This window comes from Bufo bufo, chromosome 1 (genome assembly GCF_905171765.1).
Source record: "Bufo bufo chromosome 1, aBufBuf1.1, whole genome shotgun sequence".
Classification (NCBI taxonomy): Eukaryota; Metazoa; Chordata; class Amphibia; order Anura; family Bufonidae; genus Bufo; species Bufo bufo.
Genome location: NC_053389.1, coordinates 235,039,642 through 235,064,850, shown reverse-complemented (window position 1 = coordinate 235,064,850; position 25,209 = coordinate 235,039,642). Strand labels below are relative to the sequence as shown.

The 25,209-nt window shown below is 44.9% G+C and overlaps 1 protein-coding gene across 1 annotated transcript; it reads right to left on the bottom strand.

Moving 5' to 3' along the window:
- Positions 1–1,129: 1,129 nt before the first annotated feature.
- LOC121004862 (protein mono-ADP-ribosyltransferase PARP12-like) lies at positions 1,130–24,267 on the bottom strand. Its single transcript, XM_040437260.1, has 12 exons — positions 23,665–24,267; positions 14,195–14,330; positions 12,610–12,901; positions 11,937–12,023; positions 11,731–11,851; positions 8,329–8,491; positions 7,261–7,384; positions 6,106–6,202; positions 5,287–5,368; positions 4,483–4,613; positions 4,250–4,401; positions 1,130–1,895 (listed from the first exon to the last, which is right to left on the bottom strand). The coding sequence occupies exons 1-12, from the start codon at positions 23,952–23,954 to the stop codon at positions 1,591–1,593; spliced, it is 1,980 nt and encodes a 659-aa protein (XP_040293194.1). The 5' UTR covers positions 23,955–24,267; the 3' UTR covers positions 1,130–1,590.
- Positions 24,268–25,209: the final 942 nt, after the last annotated feature.

Below are 25,209 nucleotides of genomic sequence, written 5' to 3'. Positions count from 1 at the left end.
GTTTTACACAATAAAAGCATTATTTTTATTTATTTTTTTAAATCAGATAATTTTTATTGTAAAAACGTACATCAATAGAACAATAAAAGCATTTTAAAAAAATTAAAAAATCATGTTTGTGTCTCGATTTTCTGAAAGCCATATTTTTTTTTTTTTTTTGGGAAATTGTCTCATGTAGGGGCTCATTTTTTGCGGGATGAGGTGATGGTTTGGTACTATTTTGGGATAGATATGATTTTTTTTTATCACTTTTTAAACCATTTCTTGGGAAGGGAGATGGGCAAAATTGCAATTCCATCATAGTTTTTTTTTTGTAAATGGCGTTCACCATGTGGGAAAAGTAACGTGATCCTTTTGTTGATCTGGTCATTACAGACGTGATACCAATCATGTGTAGTGTATTTTTTTTTCATTGTTAACCATTTCTATATGTGCAGATATGGGAAAAAAGTTTTTTTTTTTTTTTTTTTAACTTTTTTTTTTCTTTTTAACACTTTTTGGAACCAGGCCCACTTGGTCCTTGAAGATCCAGTGGGTCTTATGGCTGTACAATGCACTGCAGTACACCATATAGTGTACTGCAGTGTATTTTCATTTACACTAAGCCTGATCAGGCTTCTGCCTCTGGCAAGAACCTGTCAAGCTTACATACCATGGCAAGCCTGGATGCCTGTGAAGGCGTCCGGTTGACAAGGTAACCATCGGGATGCTGTCACAGCAGAGCAGTGGCCCAATGAAGAGGGAGCTCCCTCCCCGTTAAATCCTGAATATGACTGGGGGGCACTCGTGCATTCCTGAATAATTGCAGGAGGATGGGGGGGGGCGGTGTTCGGCCATTCTAAATTTAGGGGATTGGGGATTCCCTAACAGCGCATTTTGCTGACCAATCACAGCGATCCAGAGGCAGGGACCACACCGCTTGGTCCCCTGCCGGGTGCTGTCCGGAACACCCGTTTAGATGCCGGTGTCACCACAAGCATACTTGCGGTGACACTTTGATCTCATGACGTAGTGTGTACGCCATGATGCGGTAACTAACAGCCTATCATGATGATTGGGTTTAAAGAGATCACTTGAAGTGACATCACCATCATATTTAAAATAATAATCACGCTGTGCCGGTCCCATCATCTGTGGTAGGTAAGGTTTATTCATGAGGCTGAAAGGTCACCTGAGGCAAGGACTAAGGTCCACAGGAGATAATAAAGCAACTGCACGCGCTTAGCCGCCATTATACTCCCATCAGGAGATTGCTGCTCAAATGACATACCTGTGTTCCTACAAGAGGGGACTGTTAATAGCAAAGGGCAGATTTTCGTTATAAACTGACAGGTCCCCATTAAAAGATGATACATTACATTAGGAGTCCTCCCTCTGTTATATTCCCAATGCACCTGAACATATTAGACCATTTTCTATTAAAAGGCTTAGTGGGGAGCAGGTAACCACTCCGGAGCATCTTACTCTTATGTAACGCAGTGTAATCACCCACAACCTGTAGACGTGACGGAGAGGAATGGAAAGAATTTCCTTTCAGTAAGCAGTTTAGACATGGACATAGGGTGGAAGGGGATAGTAGGAGTCATTACGTCATTTAAAAGCCCGGAGGAGGGAGCTCAGAGCAGACATGTCATCCTGCCGATCTGAGTACCTGATAAGATATTCTGGGTATATTTGATGTTTTTCAAAAATAACAAATATGGATGGATTACTCTCGCTGTCCACGCAGCTGTCGTAAAAACTGGAAGATGATTTTTCTGGGGGGCGCAGATATGAGGATGACCCACGTATGAAATCTCCCACCAGCACACGGGCAACAAACATGATGTGATGCAAAGAGTCGGCACGGCTGCAATAACGGTGAGAATATGAGGCATCTCGAGCAAAGTAACTGCCTGCAAAAGAAATGGAGCACATCACTAAGTAATTATATGACTATATCCTATTCAGTGATGTCAGTAGCAGGGGGCGGGGCTGTGACAACCTCTCAGACATGATATAGAGGCTGGTTGTCAGCAGTAATAGATGGAATAGCTGTTACTGTAGTATAAGGTGTGTGGATCTCATGTCTGATCACAATGTAATTATATTACTATTATATTCAGTGATGTCAGTAACAGGGGGCGGGGCTGTGACAACCTCTCAGACATGATATAGAAGCTGGTTGTCAGCAGTAATAGATGGAATAGCTGTTACTGTAGTATAAGGTGTGTGGATCTCATGTCTGATCACAATGTAATTATATTACTATTATATTCAGTGATGTCAGTAACAGGAGGCGGGGCTGTGACAACCTCTCAGACATGATATAGAGGCTGGTTGTCTGCAGTAATAGATGGAATAGCTGTTACTGTAGTATAAGGTGTGTGGATCTCATGTCTGATCACAATGTAATTATATTACTATCATATTCAGTGATGTCAGTAACAGGGGGTGGGGCTGTGACAACCTCTCAGACATGATATAGAGGCTGGTTGTCAGCAGTAATAGATGGAATAGATGTTACTGTAGTATAAGGTGTGTGGATCTCATGTCTGATCACAGTGTAATTATATTACTATTATACTCAGTGATGTCAGTAACAGGGGGCGGGGCTGTGACAACCTCAGACATGATATAGAGGCTGGTTGTCAGCAGTAATAGATGGAATAGATGTTACTGTAGTATCAGGTGTGTGGATCTCATGTCTGATCACAATGTAATTATATTACTATCATATTCAGTGATGTCAGTAACAGGGGGTGGGGCTGTGACAACCTCTCAGACATGATATAGAGGCTGGTTGTCAGCAGTAATAGATGGAATAGATGTTACTGTAGTATAAGGTGTGTGGATCTCATGTCTGATCACAGTGTAATTTTATTACTATTATACTCAGTGATGTCAGTAACAGGGGGCGGGGCTGTGACAACCTCAGACATGATATAGAGGCTGGTTGTCAGCAGTAATAGATGGAATAGCTGTTACTGTAGTATAAGGTGTGTGGATCTCATGTCTGATCACAATGTAATTATATTACTATTATATTCAGTGATGTCAGTAACAGGGGGCGGGGCTGTGACAACCTCTCAGACATGACATATAGGCTGGTTGTCAGCAGTAATAGATGGAATAGATGTTACTGTAGTATAAAGTGTGTGGATCTCATGTCTGATCACAATGTAATTATATTACTATTATACAGTGAGGTCAGTAACAGGGGGTGGGGCTGTGACAACCTCTCAGACATGATATAGAGGCTGGTTGTCAGCAGTAATAGATGGAATAGATGTTACTGTAGTATCAGGTGTGTGGATCTCATGTCTGATCAGAATGTAATTATATTACTATCATATTCAGTGATGTCAGTAACAGGGGGTGGGGCTGTGACAACCTCTCAGACATGATATAGAGGCTGGTTGTCAGCAGTAATAGATGGAATAGATGTTACTGTAGTATAAGGTGTGTGGATCTCATGTCTGATCACAGTGTAATTATATTACTATTATACTCAGTGATGTCAGTAACAGGGGGCGGGGCTGTGACAACCTCAGACATGATATAGAGGCTGGTTGTCAGCAGTAATAGATGGAATAGATGTTACTGTAGTATCAGGTGTGTGGATCTCATGTCTGATCACAATGTAATTATATTACTATCATATTCAGTGATGTCAGTAACAGGGGGTGGGGCTGTGACAACCTCTCAGACATGATATAGAGGCTGGTTGTCAGCAGTAATAGATGGAATAGATGTTACTGTAGTATAAGGTGTGTGGATCTCATGTCTGATCACAGTGTAATTATATTACTATTATACTCAGTGATGTCAGTAACAGGGGGCGGGGCTGTGACAACCTCAGACATGATATAGAGGCTGGTTGTCAGCAGTAATAGATGGAATAGATGTTACTGTAGTATAAGGTGTGTGGATCTCATGTCTGATCACAATGTAATTATATTACTATTATACTCAGTGATGTCAGTAACAGGGGGCGGGGCTGTGACAACCTCTCAGACATGACATATAGGCTGGTTGTCAGCAGTAATAGATGGAATAGATGTTACTGTAGTATAAGGTGTGTGGATCTCATGTCTGATCACAGTGTAATTATATTACTATTATATTCAGTGATGTCAGTAACAGGGGGCGGGGCTGTGACAACCTCTCAGACATGGTATAGAGGCTGGTTGTCAGCAGTAATAGATGGAATAGCTGTCCCTGTATTATAAGCTGTGTCCAGTATTTTTATGTGAGCGTGGTTCTCTACCTTTCCCGTATGCTGTCCCATTAGCTCCGCAGACACGCCAGTCAAAGTTCTGTTGGCAGATGGCATCAACAAGGCTGCTGCTGGTTCCATGAAAAACCTGCCGCTCTTTAACCTCTTTTCCTCCGTTGCGCTTCTTCATCTGCTCCTTCTGCCTGTAATACAGTTATTATTTTCACCCGTAGAACCGTAGGTTTTTTTGCAGGTTCCTTGTATACATTGTTTTTTGCACTTACCACTGATGAATCTCCCACAGAGCCGGATTCTGAATCCGCTCAATGCTTTGGATCTTTTGACTGGGCAGTGTGCGGTGAAACATAGCATCAATTTTCTTATATTCCTCAGAAGATTCAGACAGACGGACGAGCTGCAGAACACAGGACAAGAGAGAATATTCAGGCTAAATGCACACGATTGCGCGCGGATTTGCGCACGGAAAATCCGCACTGTAGGTCATGTACATTGTATTCTAATGAGAATTTGAAATTCTCAGTGCACACGATGGAGATTTTTTCTGTGCGGATTTGGACCTGCGGTGCATATTTTAAAATCCGCAGCATGTCAATTTATTTTATTTTTCCTGACCGGATTTTCTTCATTCACTGTGGAAAATCCGCACCGAAACCGCACCAAATCCCCAAGCAAATCTGCACCAATTGATGCGGATTGACCGCACAGATTTGCCTGTGAACACCTGCGGATTTCAGTGCGGATGCTCCGGACATGAATCCTGAACGTGTGCATGTGGCCTTAATGTGATTACAATTCAATTGAAATTTGATACATCAACCATAGAGTATAAGAGAACAGCGCCCCCAGTCGGCTGTTACAGATATTATACTTCTCTACAATTCACAGGAAAAATCTCCATATAAAGTACTTTGCTTCACTTATTTTGTACTGAGCTATGTGTCATGTCTTCTACTCCAGTCACATCCAGAGCTGCTGCATTCTGATTTCTTGCTACCTTACCTTTTCTAAAAAGAAGCCCACATTGAACCTCCAGTGCAGAGTACTGGTCCTGACCACAGCTGTCTCACCTTATAACCCACATCTGGTATCTGCCCCTTGTCCCAGTGTTGGGGGGTTGACTTGTCATTTCCCTTCGATGGATCAGACTTCCTAGAACACAAAAGAATACTCTTGTCAGCACGGATCTGACAGACGCCTCCCTGTAACAGTATGGTGATAATACATATAGCTCTGCTGCACTGCATTGTGGGAGATGCATATTCTAGCCATAGAGAAAAACTGTACAGGGCATGATGTATACACTACCTCCTAAAATGCAGCATAGCAGAGGATACCCTGTTCACATAGTGAGCCAGCAGCAGGGGTCTCAGAGCTAGAACATAGCCTCCAGAATAATGGCCGCAGCTCTGGATGTGACCAGGGTATAAGACAGGAGGATTTACAGAGTTAGGCTTCATTCACATGATCGTAGTGTTTTGCAGACCGCACATGGCTGCAACTAGAATAAAAAATGCCTATTCTTGCCCACGATTGCGTAAAAGAATAGGACATGCTCCATCTTTTTTTGGGGGGCACGGAACCACAGATGCGGACAGTACACTTGTGCTCTCCACATCTTTTGCGGTCCCATTGAAATGAATGGATCCGCACCCGTTCCGCGCGGAACGGATGCGGACTCATTCATACGGCTGTCTGAATGAGCCCTTATCCAGCATTATATGTACAATGAGGGGCAGATGATGATGTCAAGAGCCAAACAAGCTGGTAACTTTCTGCTAATCCAGCATGGGTCTATTTTTGTCTCATGCCGGATTAAAAAAAAAATGTCTGGACCATCAGATATTGGAATTAGGGATTTTTATTTTAATAATCTTCTCCACTTTTACCTTAATTTCCTCTTCTTCACTTCCTCGGCAGACACAAACGCTGGTCTCCGGCATACTGGCCTCTCCGTGCCGTACTTTGTGTTCCGCTGGATCATTTCTGGGGGAGACATGGACAGAAAATGTCAAGGACAGAAACCAGAGGAAATTAAAGAGGAAAAAAAGCAGGAGAAGAAAGAAGACGAAATGGGGAGAAAATGAGGAAGGAAAGAAAAAAGAAGAAGAAAGTGGAAGAAAGAGAAGCAAGGGAAGAGGGAGAGTGGAGAAAAGGGAGGGAAGGAAAAAGATGTGGGAAGGAAGAAGACGAATAAAAGGAAGAGGGGGGAGAAAACGGGAGAAAGAGGAGAAGGAAATGGAAAAAGAGGGCAGGGGGAAGATGAAGAAAAGGAAGAGGGGGAGGAAAATAGGGAGAAAGAGAAGAAGGAAAATGATGGAAAAAGAGGGAAGGAAAAATAAGAGGGAATGAAGGAGGAAGAAGGAACTGCAGCACAGCTGTATTCAGTCTTGCTGCTGTTCCCTGTACAGCGGGGGGCTGGGGTGACACTATGCAGGAGAAAACAAGGAGGTCGAAGCACTGAATCAGCCCCTTCAAGCTGAGGATTGGAGAGAACCCCAGAGGTCACTGATCATTAGTTGATGGCATTTATACATTTATAAGATAGGAATACACCGTTAGGGTCCATTCACATGTCTGCATCCGTTCTGCAATTTTGCAGAACAGGTGCGGAGCCATTCATTTTCAATGGGGCCGGAATGTGCTGTTGGCATCCGCATTTGCGGATCTGCAAAAAAAAAAATTAACGTATCCTAAGGCTTTTTCTATGAGAGTGCTGGCGATGTGCGGTCCGCAAAATGCGGAACGCACATTGCCGGTGTCCGTGTTTTGCGGATCCGCAAGACACATACAGACGTGTGAAAGGACCCTTAATCTGCATGGCTGTTTGAACCTGCTGATTTCCATTCAGAGTACATGTATGCCCGGCCTAGCCAAGCTTGCTTGTGTATGGAGGGATCTGTCAAGTGAACATGCATTGGTCTACAGCTTTGTAATATATATGACCAGCCTTTACTGTACAGGGCCGTGCAGGGTTATATGCTACCCAGTGCTCTGAAATACTAAGCCCCCCTCCTCCTGTACATGGCGCTCCCCTCCCCCACCTTTGAAGCTTAGCACATAGCTGTGTTTCCCAGCCTTGAACTGGATGCTGGTGTTCTCATCAGACAGGAAAACATTTTCAAGGTCGTTGCTTGTGATGGTGGCCGAGGACGTGTGGGCGCCTGTCTGGTATAAAACAATACACAGATTAGATCCGGGGCCCTCATTTGTATCACTCTATTACAATGATATGGGATTTACGTATGAAGTTCGGAGATCAGAGGTGGTGCGGTTTTATTTTTCATCTAGTTCTTCCTTGTTTGCTCTGATCTGGGTGTTGGCAAAAAAACAAACACAGGCTAATTCCAGCTGCCCGCTGGGGGAACCATCTCAGCACTAACAGGCTACTGTAATTGGACTCTTGTGACTGAGAAGAGCAGATAATCATTATATAACAGGACTCACAACCCTTTCACTGCTGGCGGTGAGCACACATTACTGAATAATGCCCCCCGGATGTTCCACCCCAAACATCCAAAATCCAAATGTAAAGTTCAGGCCTTGTGATGTCAGCAGATCCCCCAACAGGCTGTAATACGGTACTGCTGAAACCACACAGGGGGCGCTGGACTCGTGTGGGCACCGCTGTCTCTTCGGACAGCTGGCGGGTGTTTGGTTGTTGGATCTTTATGTTAAGGATCCTGTTTATTGACTATCCTGTTTTGTACAATGAGTAGTTTTGCACTGTGTTGAACATAATATATGACACAAGAATTTTGTAAAATGATATTGTTTATTTTTACAATATCCCACATTCAGGCATGTCTTCAGTTTTTTGGGCTGCAGATAAAACCGTAGCATGCTGCGGTTTTATCGTTTTCCTGATCAGTCAAAAAGACTGAACTGAAGACATCCTGATGCGTCCTGAACGGATTACTCTCCATTCAGAATGCATGGGGATAAAACTGATCAGTTCTTTTCCGGTATTGAGCCCCTAGGACGGAACTCTATGCCGGAAAATAAAAAAGCAAGTGTGAAAGTACCCTTATAGCTGACAACTCCAGTGCAGCGCCCTCTAGTGGCAAATAGCCAATTACCGTAGACTGGAATACACAGTGCCTAGAACTCACCTCCTTCCCATACTCCACCCACTGATCGTATTCATCCTTCCAGTACCAGAGCCAGTCCGTGGTGAGGACAAAGTGTGGAGCTTTGGAAGCAGACGACTGTGTGCTCAGCCGCCTCATTTTATAAGACCGATAAGTCATGGTGTCAAAGTTCAGAGTAGTGCCCCTATAAGAGAAGAATACAGTCACCCCTCAACATACAATATTAATTGGTTCTGGGACGATGACCATGTTGAAATCATATCTCTGTGGAAAATGGGCAATTGGTTCCGAAGTAAATGGAAACCCAAAATATATTAAAAAAAAGGGAGGACTGAGCAAAGTAAAGGGGTTCTCCAGCTTTTTAACAAATTTTGTCTCTCTCTCTTCAAGACCTATGGAGGGAAGCATATCTAGGCTTCATGCATAACACAGTGGATGCGGTCCATGTGTTAATAGGGTAGAAAAAATACATAAGTCCATCAAGTTTAACCAAGGGATAGGTGGGGGACGTGAATCCCAGAAGGAAGTGAGACTCAGATTTCTACACATTTTCATAAGCATTAAAGGGGTAGTCCGTGTTATGGAAAAAAATATATATATAGCACTGTAAATCTGATGGTCAGTGATATATAACTAAGCTAAGCAAGTTTTATGCAAAAAAATATCTATTTCCTAATTTCCCTGGTTCTCTTCTGGCCTTTGTTTACATGCAATAAAAACAATCTCTGCCCCTCCCCCTGCTCTGCTAAGGGAGCGAATACAAGAGCTTCCCTGAGTGACATGTCTGCCTGCTGGGAGAATCATCAGCAACTTGTATGTGTAGAACTACAAGTCCCAGCTGTACAATGACACTGCTAAGGGAGCGAATACAAGAGCTTCCCTGAGTGACATGTCTGCCTGCTGGGAGAATCAACAGCAACTTGTATGTGTAGAACTACAAGTCCCACCTGTATAATGACACTGCTAAGGGAGTGAATACAAGAGCTGCCCTGAGTGACATGTCTGCCTGCTGGGAGAATCAACAGCAACTTGTATGTGTAGGACTACAAGTCCCAGCTGTATAATGACACTGCTAAGGGAGTGGATACAAGAGCTGCCCTGAGTGACATGTCTGCCTGCTGGGAGACTCTGCAGCATGTTGTATGTGTAGGACTACAAGTCCCAGCTGTATAATGACACTGCTAAGGGAGTGGATACAAGAGCTGCCCTGAGTGACATGTCTGCCTGCTGGGAGACTCTGCAGCATGTTGTATGTGTAGGACTACAAGTCCCAGCTGTATAATGACACTGCTAAGGGAGTGAATACAAGAGCTGCCCTGAGTGACATGTCTGCCTGCTGGGAGACTCTGCAGCATGTTGTATGTGTAGAACTACAAGTCCCAGCTGTATAATGACTCTGCTAAGGGAGTGGATACAAGAGCTGCCCTGAGTGACATGTCTGCCTGCTGGGAGACTCTGCAGCATGTTGTATGTGTAGAACTACAAGTCCCAGCTGTATAATGACACTGCTAAGGGAGTGAATACAAGTATACTGCCCTGAGTGACATGTCTGCCTGCTGGGAGACTCAGCAGCATGTTGTATGTGTAGAACTACAAGTCCCAGCTGTATAATGACACTGCTAAGGGAGCGAATACAAGAGCTGGCCTGAGTGACATGTCTGCCTGCTGGGGGACTCTGCAGCATGTTGTATGTGTAGAACTACAAGTCCCAGCTGTATAATGACACTGCTAAGGGAGCAAATACAAGAGCTGCCCTGAGTGACATGTCTGCCTGCTGGGAGACTCTGCAGCATGTTGTATGTGTAGGACTACAAGTCCCAGCTGTATAATGACACTGCTAAGGGAGTGAATACAAGAGCTGCCCTGAGTGACATGTCTGCCTGCTGGGAGACTCTGCAGCATGTTGTATGTGTAGAACTACAAGTCCCAGCTGTATAATGACACTGCTAAGGGAGGGAATACAAGAGCTGCCCTGAGTGCTGGGAGACTCTGCAGCATGTTGTATGTGTAGGACTACAAGTCCCAGCTGTATAATGACACTGCTAAGGGAGCGAATACAAGAGCTGCCCTTTGTGACATGTCTGCCTGCTGGGAGACTCTGCAGCATGTTGTATGTGTAGGACTACAAGTCCCAGCTGTATAAGGACACTGCTAAGGGAGCGAATACAAGAGCTGCCCTGAGTGACATGTCTGCCTGCTGGGGGACTCTGCAGCTTGTTGTATGTGTAGAACTACAAGTCCCAGCTGTATGACACTGCTAATCAGGGTGGATTTGATTTAAATGATAGTTTTCTACATAAAGACTAATTCTTGCTGGTATAACTTATAACATGCAAGTAGATGAAGATTTTTAGAATAACAACTTTTCATATTAGTTTGATTAGGTTGATTCTGCATTCATAGGTTTGTAGAAGTTAGGATTAAGGTATTTTTCACAACTCTGTTCATGTTATAACATTTTTGCTGTGAAGAAGAGGCATGTGATCTCTGCCAGTGATGGCCAGTTCGCCCGCGAACACATGCGATCTGCCATCTTAACTGATAAGTCCGGCGAGGCACAGGTAAGTCCTTACCTGTGCCTGTGCGCGAGCCGGTCTGAAATGAAATGCGGTCTCCGGGTGCAGGCAGTTCCAAGAACAGCCCGATGAAGGCCCCCTGCACACGAACGTGTGCTTCCCGTTGCCATATTGCGGACCGCATTTGCAGATCCTTCTCTATAAGCGACTCTCCCAGTTCTACATCACCTAGGACATATGATGCCCGGAGATTATTACTACCAAGATGCATAACTTTACATTTATCCACATTGAACCTCATTTGCCAAGTTGACGCCCAATCACTCAGAGTGTCCAAGTCAGCTTGTAGTTTATGGACATCTTCCATAGACTGCACAGCACTACACAGCTTAGTCTCGAGATGTAGGGCATTGGCTGGCACTGTTAAAGGAACATTGTATTAGAGGGCATTGGCTAGAACTGATCGGAGAAGTATTGTGGCTAAAAGTAATAGATGGAGAATGACATTGGCATGGAGAGTTCATATTGTACTGTACAGTATAACGTCATTATGACTCACACTGTTATGTCACTGTCCTCGCTGCGCAGGTCTGCTGCTGTGTACAATGTGGCGCGCCCTTTGTGCAGCCAGACGTTATCAGCGCCACTAACACGGTAATGTACACTGCTGTACTGTACTTCAACCAATCAGCATTCCCACAAGAAACAGTTCTGCCGATTGGCTGAAGGGAGCCACTGCTGCTTAGCCTGACACTCCAGCCAATCAGACTGTCCCGCCACCTGAACGGCACTCAACTGGAGTTGACCTATGAGAGTCCATCGCATCCTGAGTGCATGGTAAGTCTGGGGACCACTGTATACATACTGATAGACTGCGGGAAAAGGACTGTCACCAGCATCCCTGTACCTGCTGTTGGGGTCACAGTATGCCTGTTCAGTGGCCTCCATGTCTGCCAAGTCCTTCCAGGTGCCATCCATACAGATCTGCCACCGATATGGGAGATGATAATGGTCCCGCACACAGCGGTCTGTAACATGAGAGCACCGTAATGTATAGAGGTCCTCCAAAAACTCATACGTTCCGCGGGGGAGGGGTTAGACAGAATTTCTCACCTTTGAAGCTGCAGTTGTTTAATATGAAGTATAAGCAGATCTCATCGATGGGTTGGGGGGCAGCAGATTTTGGGATGGCGGGTCTGTCTGTAAAGGAGATAATTGATTAGCATGGTCTCGAGGGTCACAGAGTGACAATCCATAGCTGGGAACATTCACCGTAAGAAGCCATAACATACATTTATGTGACAGCTTGGATCCCCAATCCCACAGAACTCGCCATGTAATTAATGGGCATGTCATCTCTTTGATTGACAGGGCCAGGCAGTGTAAACGTGATCACGCCCGGTCCGGTTAGGGTCCGTTCAGACGTCCGTAGTGCATTGCGAATAGTGTACTCTCCGCATCCATTCCTGCCCCATAGAGAATGAATGGGTCCGCACCCGTTACGCAATATGCGGAACGGATGCGGACCCATTATACGGACGTGTAAATAATGCCTTAATCAAAGTGCAGGGCGTGGCAGTTGCAGAGAGAGCAGAGCCTCTAGGTGTAACAGTAACACCCCCATTGCTCCTAAAGGCTCATTTGCATATATTAAATCATTTTTCTCAGCAATGCGGGCACATATGAACACGGGGCCAACACAGAGGCCTTCAACTGCCAAGCGCACATGTAACAGGTCAGCCAGTGTCATAGGTACAAATCTGAGTACATACAGTCGACCCGTTACCTATTTTGTCTGGAGACCTTGGTTCTGGAGTTGGTGTAGCTGAGCTGCCGTTCTTGATGGCGCTGGCGTTTAGGTAAATCTGCAGGATCACAGGGATGAGGCTGGCGGCCAAGCCCCACTTTAGCAGCTTCCGTTTCGTCTCTTCCGAATCCAGGTCATGTGACCTTTTGCATTTGCTTCCGAACTTGCAGTCGCCGTGCAGGAAATGCTGGCAGACATGCAGCTTATTGCAGTTGGTTTTAAAGGTGCAGGAGCCGTGAGGACCGTCTCCCCGATTGTAGTGTAAGCAGACCTGTAAAGGAAGAGGTGCACTTTTATTCCATAAGGCTAGGGCTACACAAAGACATTTTGTCGCACGACTATTTTTATAATGATAGTCTATGGTGTCGCACTGCGACATGCGACACGACAGTAGCAAAAAATCCACCCACGATGGATTTTTCTGAGAATGTCGCGTCGCAGCATGTCGCAGTGTGACACCATAGACTATTATAATAGAAAATCTCACGCAACACATGTTGCAGTGTAGTTGTACCCTATGTGTCGCGCGACACATGTCGTCGTGTAGCCCTAGCCTAAAAGCTTCTATTCAATTCTTTCTATTGGAGCTTAAAGGGCAACTCTACCTGAAACAAATAATTGCTCAGTACAAACCCATAACGTCATCTATGTGCCACCACTAGTCACTAAAACTTGGTACATCCATTTTTCAGCATTATCAAGAACCTTGCTTGCTGTCAATTAAAAAGTATATGTGGACAGATCATCCTCTAAAACAAAAACAAAAATCACTGGCAGCATAAATCTCTCTCCTATCCTGCCTCTCGGCTGATACACTGTAACATGCTGCAGCTGTGTGAACATAGGACTAAATTGTTTCCATTCACTGACAGAAACCCGAGACCATGAAAACACCTTACAGGCAAAATGACTAGAATAATTAAGGATGGTCATTGTCTTTAAATATGCCACGCTCACATCCTCCCTCTTTCTGACACACGATTACAAGGAGAGTCTGGGTGACTACCTTTGTGGGAGTTGCCATGGCGGCCATATCGGTGATCATTCAGTTTTCCCTTGAAGATGTAGAACCAATAACCACAACATGAGGCCTCATGCACACGACCGTTGTTGTATTCCGTTCCGCAAAATGGGGTTCCGTTGTTCCGTGATCCGTTTTTGTTTCCGTGTGCCTTCCCTTATTTTTGGAGCATCTCCAGACATGAAGGAAAGTAAAAAAAAAAACTCTAAGTCAAGTTTGCCATGCAAATGATAGGAAAAAAACGGACGCGGACGACAATCTTGTGTGCCTCCGCGTTTTTTCACGGTCCCATTGACTTAAATGGGTCCGCGAATCGTTTTCAGTGAAAAAAATAGGACACGTTATATATTTTTTTGACGGACTGGAACCACGGATCACGGACGCGGATGACAAACGGTGCATTAGTCGAGTTTTCAACGGGACCCATTGAAAGTCAATGGGTCCGCAGAAAATCACGAAAAACGGAACAACGGACACGGAATAAAACAACGGTCGTGTGCATGAGGCCTAACACTGACTTCTATTCCTCTCCCCTGTACTTACATCCGGCAGGAGGTGCGGGTCGTTCTGTAGGAGCAGATAGCGCAGTTCCGGTATCGTCACGCCATTTATGTGATGTTCCTGTAAGATCCGGGTTGCCTCCCCGCTATCGATAGAGTGACTAAATTTACAGTGTGGCCTGAAATAGAAGAGACAGGAAAGCCATTATAACTTTGAACTAATCCGACCCAGGGTGGATAAAAATCAATGATTTTTTTTATTTAACCCCTTAAGGACCGGGCTCATTTTCACCTTAAGGACCAGGCTCATTTTCACCTTAAGGACCAGGCCATTTTTTGCAAATCTGACCAGTGTCACTTTAAGTGCTCATAACTTTAAAACGCTTTGACTTACCCAGGCCGTTCTGAGATTGTTTTTTCGTCACATATTGTACTTCATGACACTGCTAAAATTGGGTCAAAAAAGTTAATTTTTTTGCATAAAAAAATACAATTTTTACCGTAAATTTTGAAAAATTAGCAAATTTCAAATTTTCAGTTTCTCTACCTCTGTAATACATAGTAATACCCCCAAAAATTGTGATGACTTTACATTCCCCATATGTCTACTTCATGCTTGAATTGTTTTGGGAATGATATTTTATTTTTTGGGGATGTTACAAGGCTTAGAAGTTTAGAAGCAAATTTTGAAATTTTCAGAAATCTTCAAAATCCCACTTTTTATGGACCAGTTCAGGTTTGAAGTCATATTGTGAGGCTTAGATAATAGAAACCTCCCAAAAATGACCCCATTCTAGAAACTACACCCCTCAAGGTATTCAAAACTGTTTTTTCAAACTTTGTTAACCCTTTAGGTGTTCCACAAGAGTTAATGGCAGATGGAGAAACAATTTTGAAATTTATATTTTTTGGAAAATTTTCCAATATAATCAATTTTTTCCAGGAGTAAAACAAGGGTTAACTGCCAAACAACACTCAAAATGGGTTGCCCTGATTCTGTAGTTTGCAAAAACACCCCATATGTGGTCGTAAACTACTGTTTGGCCGAACGGTAGCACATAGAAGGAGGGGAACACCATATGGGTTTTGGAAGGCAGATTTGGCAGGACTGGTTTTGTTTATACCATGTCCCATTTGAAGCCCCCTGTTGCACCCCTAGAATAGAAATTTCAAAAAAGTGACTCCATCTAAGAAAGTACACCCCTCAAGGTATTCAAAACTGGGTTTACAAACTTTGTTAACCCTTTAGGTGTTCCACAAGAGTTAATGGCAGATGGAGAAACAATTTTGAAATTTCTATTTTTTGGAAAATTTTCCAATATAATCAATTTTTTCCAGGAGTAAAACAAGGGTTAACTGCCAAACAACACTCAAAATGGGTTGCCCTGATTCTGTAGTTTGCAAAAACACCCCATATGTGGTCGTAAACTACTGTTTGGCCGAACGGTAGCACATAGAAGGAGGGGAACACCATATGGGTTTTGGAAGGCAGATTTGGTAGGACTGGTTTTGTTTATACCATGTCCCATTTGAAGCCCCCTGTTGCACCCCTAGAATAGAAATTTCAAAAAAGTGACTCCATCTAAGAAAGTACACCCCTCAAGGTATTCAAAACTGGGTTTACAAACTTTGTTAACCCTTTAGGTGTTCCACAAGAGTTAATGGCAGATGGAGAAACAATTTTGAAATTTCTATTTTTTGGAAAATTTTCCAATATAATCAATTTTTTCCAGGAGTAAAACAAGGGTTAACTGCCAAACAACACTCAAAATGGGTTGCCCTGATTCTGTAGTTTGCAAAAACACCCCATATGTGGTCGTAAACTACTGTTTGGCCGAACGGTAGCACATAGAAGGAGGGGAACACCATATGGGTTTTGGAAGGCAGATTTGGCAGGACTGGTTTTGTTTATACCATGTCCCATTTGAAGCCCCCTGTTGCACCCCTAGAATAGAAATTTCAAAAAAGTGACTCCATCTAAGAAAGTACACCCCTCAAGGTATTCAAAACTGGGTTTACAAACTTTGTTAACCCTTTAGGTGTTCCACAAGAGTTAATGGCAGATGGAGAAACAATTTTGAAATTTCTATTTTTTGGAAAATTTTCCAATATAATCAATTTTTTCCAGGAGTAAAACAAGGGTTAACTGCCAAACAACACTCAAAATGGGTTGCCCTGATTCTGTAGTTTGCAAAAACACCCCATATGTGGTCGTAAACTACTGTTTGGCCGAACGGTAGCACATAGAAGGAGGGGAACACCATATGGGTTTTGGAAGGCAGATTTGGCAGGACTGGTTTTGTTTATACCATGTCCCATTTGAAGCCCCCTGTTGCACCCCTAGAATAGAAATTTCAAAAAAGTGACTCCATCTAAGAAAGTACACCCCTCAAGGTATTCAAAACTGGGTTTACAAACTTTGTTAACCCTTTAGGTGTTCCACAAGAGTTAATGGCAGATGGAGAAACAATTTTGAAATTTCTATTTTTTGGAAAATTTTCCAATATAATCAATTTTTTCCAGGAGTAAAACAAGGGTTAACTGCCAAACAACACTCAAAATGGGTTGCCCTGATTCTGTAGTTTGCAAAAACACCCCATATGTGGTCGTAAACTACTGTTTGGCCGAACGGTAGCACATAGAAGGAGGGGAACACCATATGGGTTTTGGAAGGCAGATTTGGCAGGACTGGTTTTGTTTATACCATGTCCCATTTGAAGCCCCCTGTTGCACCCCTAGAATAGAAATTTCAAAAAAGTGACTCCATCTAAGAAAGTACACCCCTCAAGGTATTCAAAACTGGGTTTACAAACTTTGTTAACCCTTTAGGTGTTCCACAAGAGTTAATGGCAGATGGAGAAATAATTTTGAAATTTATATTTTTTGGAAAATTTTCCAATATAATCAATTTTTTCCAGGAGTAAAACAAGGGTTAACTGCCAAACAACACTCAAAATGGGTTGCCCTGATTCTGTAGTTTTCATAAACACCCCATATGTGGTTGTAAACTACTGTTTGGCCGAACGGTAGCACATAGAAGGAGGGGAACACCATATGGGTTTTGGAAGGCAGATTTGGCAGGACTGGTTTTGTTTATACCATGTCCCATTTGAAGCCCCCTGTTGCACCCCTAGAATAGAAATTTCAAAAAAGTGACTCCATCTAAGAAAGTACACCCCTCAAGGTATTCAAAACTGGGTTTACAAACTTTGTTAACCCTTTAGGTGTTCCACAAGAGTTAATGGCAGATGGAGAAACAATTTTGAAATTTCTATTTTTTGGAAAATTTTCCAATATAATCAATTTTTTCCAGGAGTAAAACAAGGGTTAACTGCCAAACAACACTCAAAATGGGTTGCCCTGATTCTGTAGTTTGCAAAAACACCCCATATGTGGTCGTAAACTACTATTTGGCTAAACGGCAGGACATAGAAGAAGGGGAACGTCATTTTTGGAAGGCAGATTTTGCTGGACTGGTTTATTGACACCATGTACCCTTTCAAGCCCCCTGATGCACCCCTAGAGTAGAAACTCCATAAAAGTGACCCCATCTAGGAAACTACGGGATAAGGTGGTTGTTGTTTTGGGACTATTTTTGGGGTAAATTTGATTTTTGGTTGCTCTATATTAGTCTTTTTTGAGGCAATGTAACAAAAAAATGTAATTCTAAAATTGTTTCTACATTCACTATTTGGTTTTGTGGAACACCTAAAGGGTTAACATAGTTTGTAAAGTAACTTTTGAATACCTTGAGGGGTGTAGTTTCTTAGATGGGGTCACTTTTTTGGAGTTTCTAGTCTAGGCTACATCAGGGGGGGCTTCTAATGGGACATGGTGTCAAAAAAAAAACTGTCCATCAAAATCTGCCTTCCAGAAACCATATGGAGTTCCCTTCGTTCTATGCCCTGCCGTGCGGCTATATAACCATTTACGACCACATATGGGGTGTTTCTGCAAACTACAGAATCGGGGCAATAAATATTTAGTTTTGTTTGGCTGTTAACCCTTGCTTTATTACCGGCAAAATGGATTCAAATTGAAATTTTGCCCAAAAATTGGTGTTTTGGCACAGTTTTTATTTTATATTTTTAACACCGTTCATCCGAGGCGTTTGGTCAAAAGTTATTTTTATAGCGACGACTTTTACGCACGCGACGATGCCCAATATGTATGGCTCTCAGACTTTGGAGACACTAAGCAGGCATCCTAAAACTGCGGCCCTCCAGATATTGTAAAACTACAATTCCCACCATGCCCTGCTGATGGCTGTAGGTTGTCTGGGCATGCTGGGAGTTATAGTTTTACAACATCTGGAGGGCCGCAGTTTGAGGATGCCTGCTCTAAAACTAATATTTTTTGGGGAAAGAAAAATTGTTTCCGTGTCTCCAAAGTCTGAGAGCCATAGTGTTTTATGTTCTCTAGTGGACTGTTGAGGATTATAAAAATTTAGTACTCCATGGAAGTGTGATACTCCCTGAAGCAATTGATAATGCAGAGGCCCGGATGATCGGGGCAAGTGTCACATTGAGTAGTGGTGTCCTTCCGTATCCCCCTCTTGTGACACACTCTGCACTTTTTTTGGGTTCGTCCCTTCTTTCCAGTATGGGGGACCACACCTGGAAAGTGTTGGCCAGGGACGATCCGGGCGCCTCCAATTCCCGAGGTACTCCGGCCTGCTCTTTCCCGGTCCGAAAAGATCAGGTCTTTGAGGACTGCCTCATAGAACTGGAGGAATGTCCCTGTGCTGCCAGCGCTTCGGGATAGTACAAAAGAGTTGTACATGGCAACCTGTACCAAGTAGACCGCAACTTTTTTGTACCATGCCCGGGTTTTGCGCATGGCGTTATATGGCGTGAGGACTTGATCAGAGAGATCAACTCCTCCCATATACCGATTGTAGTCGACGATACAATCGGGCTTGAGGACCGTTGCCGCGGTACCTCGCACAGGGACAGGGGTGGTGCCGTTACCGTGGATTGTGGACAGCATAAGGACATCCCTCTTGTCCTTATACCTGACCAGCAACAGGTTTCCACTGGTAAGGGCACGGGTCTCACCCCTGGGGATAGGTACCTGGAGGGGGTAGGCAGGGAGGCCGCGTTGATTTTTCCGCACGGTCCCACAAGCGAACGTGGATCTGGCGGCAAGGGACCTGAACAAGGGAATGCTGGTATAAAAGTTATCCACGTACAAGTGGTAACCATTATCCAGCAGTGGGTACATAAGGTCCCACACGAGTTTCCCGCTAACACCCAGAGTGGGGGGACATTCTGGGGGTTCAATACGGGAATCTCGCCCCTCGTACACACGAAATTTGTAAGTGTACCCTGAGGCACTCTCACAAATTTTGTATAGCTTCACGCCATACCTCGCCCGCTTTGTGGGAATGTATTGGCGGAAACTGAGTCTCCCCTTGAACGCAACGAGAGACTCATCAACCGCGACCTCCCTTCCAGGTACGTAGGCCTGCTGAAATGTGGCCCCAAAGTGATCGATGACCGGCCGTATCTTATACAGCCGGTCATAGGCAGGATCACTTCGGGGGGGACATGCTGCATTATCGGAATAATGCAGACATTTCCGGATGGCCTCAAACCGGTGACGTATCATGACCATACTGTACAGTGGGGTCTGGTATAGGACGTCCCCACTCCAGTATTGCCTGACACTGGGTTTTTGGACTAGACCCATATGCAGCACGAGGCCCCAAAATGTCCTCATTTCGGCTGCACTGACCGGCGTCCAGCCACCGGGTCTAGCCAAAACGGAGCCTGGGTTTTGAGCGACGAACTGTTGGGCGTACAGATTCGTCTGCTCCACCATCAAATTCACCAGTGAGTTACTGAAAAAAAAACTAAAATAGTCTATTTCAGTAAACCCCACTGTGGGAATCTGGATTCCAGGATTGCCAGCAAAATCCGGAATCTCAGGCTCAAAGTCCACTGGGGGACACCAGCTAAGTTCATCGGCAGGGGGCTCCGGTGGACTTATTTGGTGGGCCGGGAAACCAGTACGAACCCCAGGGCGGCTCGTACTAGGGTGGGCCACAGGATCCCTAGCATGTGGGGCCCCTGGCTCCGCCTGGCGGCGTCTCCGCCGCCTTGGTGGCTCATCGTCATCAGATGATGATGAGGAGGATGCGGATGACAAAAGGAATGTGGGGTCATCCTCATCCTCACTGGGGCTCTCAGAGTCGGAGGCAATCTGGGCGTATGCCTCCTCGGCCGAGAACATCCGGTGGGCCATGGGTGTGTGTGCGTGTAGGTGTGCGTGTGTGGCAAACTTTATTATATGTGCGTGTGTGTGGGGGCAACGGGTGTTCGCGTACTAAAAAGTCCAGGCAAAAAAATGGGCAAGTGTTAGAAAAAAAAAAAGTTAAAACTTGCTGATCAGCGGTACAACGCAAGTGGCAGGAGGGGTCTGGGTTAGGGTTAGATGGAAGTTTGGAAGTTTGGAATAAAAGTACTTTTTTTTTTTTTTTTCTAACTTACTTTTCCCTTCTTTCCCTGCCTAACGGTGCCTCTCCCTCACTGACCCTAACCTACCTGGGTGGCGATGGGTGCAGGAGGGTGATGGATTCCGATTAGGGGGACACAGGAGCTGGTGCTGGACGATGCTGCACGGTCAGGGTGCTGGACAGGAAGAGGAGGGGAGAGAGGAGCGCAGGAAGTTTGAATCTCGCGCCTCTCTCCCCTGCACCAATCAGCACCCTGGACAGCGGCATTCAGCACCAGGGCCAGCACCGCCTCTCCAAATCCTCGGACTGCGATAGGTGGTGTATAATTACGCCACCGATCGCAGTCTTTTTCCGGTTCATCGGGTCACAGGACACCCGAATGGACCGGAAACGCAGAAAACCGCAGGTCTGAATTGACCTGCGGTTTTCTGCGATCGCCGATACGGGGGGGTCAAATGACCCCCCCCCTGCATTGTTACGGGATGCCGGCTGAATGATTTCAGCCGAAATCCCGTTCCGATTAACCCCTGCGGCGCCGGAGTTCCGATTTTAAGTCAGGACGTACCGGTACGTCCTCGGTCCTTAAGGACTCGGGAAATAGGGCGTACCGGTACGTCCTAGGTCCTTAAGGACTCGGGAAATAGGGCGTACCGGTACGTCCTAGGTCCTTAAGGGGTTAAATCGGATTTTTTTTTTAATATAAAATGCTTTTTGGAGGAAAATATATTACCATCCAAAGGTTATTCCATCATGAAATAAAGATTTGTTTTTTCATTATGTAGAATAAGGCTGTACGTGGACTCCCATATTGTTGAATGGATTAGGCAGTGGCTGAGGGACAGACAACAGAGGGTTGTAGTCAATGGAGTATATTCAGACCAAGGTCTTGTTACCAGTAGGGTACCTCAGGGATCTGTTCTGGGACCCATATTGTTTAATATCTTTATCAGCGAAATTGCAAAAGGCCTCGATGGTAAGGTGTGTCTTTTTGCTGATGACACAAAGATTTGTAACAGGGTTGATGTTCCTGGAGGGATACACCAAATGGAAAAGGATTTAGGAAAACTAGAGGAATGGTCAAAAATCTGGCAACTAAAATTTAATGTTGATAAGTGCAAGATAATGCACCTGGGACGTAAAAACCCAAGAGCAGAATATAAAATCAGTGATACAGTCCTGACCTCAGTATCTGAGGAAAGAGATTTAGGGGTCATTATTTCAGAAGACTTAAAGGTAGGCAGGCAATGTCATAGAGCAGCAGGAAATGCTAGCAGATTGCTTGGGTGTATAGGGAGAGGCATTACCAGTAGAAAGAGGGAGGTGCTCATGCCGCTCTACAGAGCACTAGTGAGACCTCATTTGGAGTATTGTGCGCAGTACTGGAGACCATATCTCCAGAAGGATATTGATACTTTGGAGAGAGTTCAGAGAAGAGCTACTAAACTAGAACATGGATTGCAGGATAAAACTTACCAGGAAAGATTAAAGGACCTTAACGTGTATAGCTTTGAAGTTACGCCACTGCTTAACATGTATAGCTTGGAAGAAAGACGAGACAGAGGGGATATGATAGAAACTTTTAAATACATAAAGGGAATCAACAAGGTAAAAGAGGAGAGAATATTTAAAAGAAGAAAAACTGCTACAAGAGGACATAGTTTTAAATTAGAGGGGCAAAGGTTTAAAAGTAATATCAGGAAGTATTACTTTACTGAGAGAGTAGTGGATGCATGGAATAGCCTTCCTGCAGAAGTGGTAGCTGCAAATACAGTGAAGGGGTTTAAGCATGCATGGGATAGGCATAAGGCCATCCTTCATATAAGATAGGGCCAGGGGCTATCCATAGTATTCAGTATATTGGGCAGACTAGATGGGCCAAATGGTTCTTATCTGCCGACACATTCTATGTTTCTATATGAGTAATTTTTTTGGTAAATAAATTCCATTAATCCATTCACAATGTCATGCTCTTCCAGAGGTTTTTGTAAGATTATTGGGCAGTTTCTCTGCCTACAAGATATTATCACAGATGCTTGGTTTACTTTTGCAGTTCTCAAAACTGAATTTGACTCAGCAGAGATCACATGCCTCTTCTTCACAGCAAAAATGTTATAACATGAACAGAGTTGAGAAAAATACCTTAATCCTAACTTCTACAAACCTATGAATGCAGAATCAACCTAATCAAACTAATATGAAAAGTTGTTATTCTAAAAATCTTCATCTACTTGCATGTTATAAGTTATACCAGCTAGAATTAGTCTTTATGTAGAAAACTATGATTTAAAGGGAACCTGTCACCATGATTTTGCGCATAGAGCTGGGGACATGGGCTGCTAGATGGCCGCTAGCACATCTGCAGTACCCAGGTCCCATAGCTCTATGCGCTTTTATTGTGTTAAAAAACAGTTTTGAGTGATATGCAAATTACCTGATATGAGTCCTGTAGCCGGAGATGAGTCAAGCGGAAAGGAGCCCAGCACCGCCCCGCGTCCTCCGAATCTCCTCCTTGCCGGCTGACGTCACAGAGCTGGAGCGCCGAAATCTCACGATGCGCGAGCTAGCGCATGCGCAGTGTCTGCATCATGTTCATTCCCTGTGCTGGCATCAGCACAGGGAACGAACTACGCATGCGCTAGCTCGCGCATCGTGAGATTTCGGCGCTCCAGCTCTGTGACGTCAGCCGGCAAGGAGGAGATTCGGAGGACGCGGGGCGGTGCTGGGCTCCTTTCCGCTTGACTCATCTCCGGATACAGGACTCATATCAGGTAATTTGCATATCACTCAAAACTGTTTTTTAACACAATAAAAGCACACAGAGCTATGGGGACTGGGTATTGCAGATGTGCTAGTGGCCATCTAGCAGCCCATGTCCCCAGCTCTATGCGCAAAATTATGGTGACAGGTTGCCTTTAAATCAAGCCTTACTGACTAGTGATTTAAATCAAATCCACCCTGATCCGACCTGAACAAAGAGGTGTCATACTATCAAATATTCTCGATTTTCGGACATCAACCTCATTGCGGCGGTGTGTACGGGGACCCGTTCCTCTCACCTGTTACAGCTGCCCAGGATGAAGTAGCGGCACACATGGAGCCTCCCGCAGTTTCCTGTACATTCCTGCTTGCGGTCTGCGCAGATCCTCAGGGGGCTGGCGTACACCGCTACCTGCTCCTTGTCCCGTTCTGTGCTCCTGATCACCAAGCTGCGCCCCTCCTCTGCTTCTAGCAGCCGGGACATCTTCTCGGGACTCAGCCTCAGGGCCTGGCCCAACTGGCCCAGCTCCATACTGCCCCCATTAGAGCACAGCACCTTGCATAGTTGGAGTGAGAGAGTGCAGGCCATGGCTTTACTGGTGCTGCACTCCTGACCTCTGAACTATTGCCCCCCAAGTATCAACTATAAAAGTATAAAAGTTCAATCAGTGACGGAACCCAACACAACAGAGTCCAGACCTACAACCCCGGACCCCTGAATCTAAAATTCTGCTAATCACTCAAGCAGGGAATAAAATCCTAAACCCCCCAGATCTGATCGACGGATCTAAAGCAGCTCCCCATGACCCGCCACTGTGTCTTTCTTCCGTGGCCCCAGGTCTGCCGTCTGCAGGAAACGGGGACGAACGTCCCGGAGAAACGAAACTGAAATACCAAAACAGCTTTCCTCATTGGCTTCTGTTTGGTTTCGCACGCTACGCGTTCCCGTCCCTGTGACTCTTCACTGCGCATGCGTCACTCTCCCTCAGACGCGGCGTCACCGACAAGCCGTCCTGGAGGGAGCCGGCAGTTAACCCTTTCTGTGCTGGATGCAACGCTTGTACGGTCACTGAGATTCTCTCTGAAGTGACAGAAGAGACCAAACGGGCTGAATGCCTGCCGCTAATGAACCATAAAGGAGGCCTTGTAGTGTAGGTTCTCAGCTGTGGGTGAAACTACAACTCCCAGCATGCTCCATCATTCACTTCTGTGACAGTTCTGAGAACAGCCAAGCAAGTATGCATGCTGGGAGTTGTAGGTCTTGCTTAGTGTAGGTGACACTGGTAGTCTGGTGGGGAAGGTCTTTCACCTAAAATCACCATTATAGAACACCAACATCAGGATCTCCATTACATTCCCCATATTAGATTGCTACCTTCCATATTGCTGTCCATCGCCGATTTTCTCAGAAAAACACTTGTATTCAATATTTCTCACTAAGAGGAGGAGGTAATCAGAAGATCCTAGGGCGGGCCAGAGGGGTGAAAGGGGAGGGGTTTCGTATGAAAAGCGCCGAGGGGCCTGGGCACCGGCCGCATGAACGCCGCCCCTGGGCACCTTCAGAACCTAATTAACATATTGAATACAAGTGTTTTTCTGAGAAAATCGGTGATGGACAGAAATATGGAAGGTAGCATTCATATGGGGAATGTAATGGAGATCCTGATGTTAGTGTTCTATAATGGTGATTTTAGGTGAAAGACTCCCTTTAAAGGGTATTCCCATCTCAAACAATGGGGGGATATCGCTAGGATATGCCCCCATTATCTGATAGGTGTGGGTCCCACCTACACCAAGAACAGAGTGGGGAAGGTGGCAGCCGGAGGACCCCGGGGTTCGGCCAC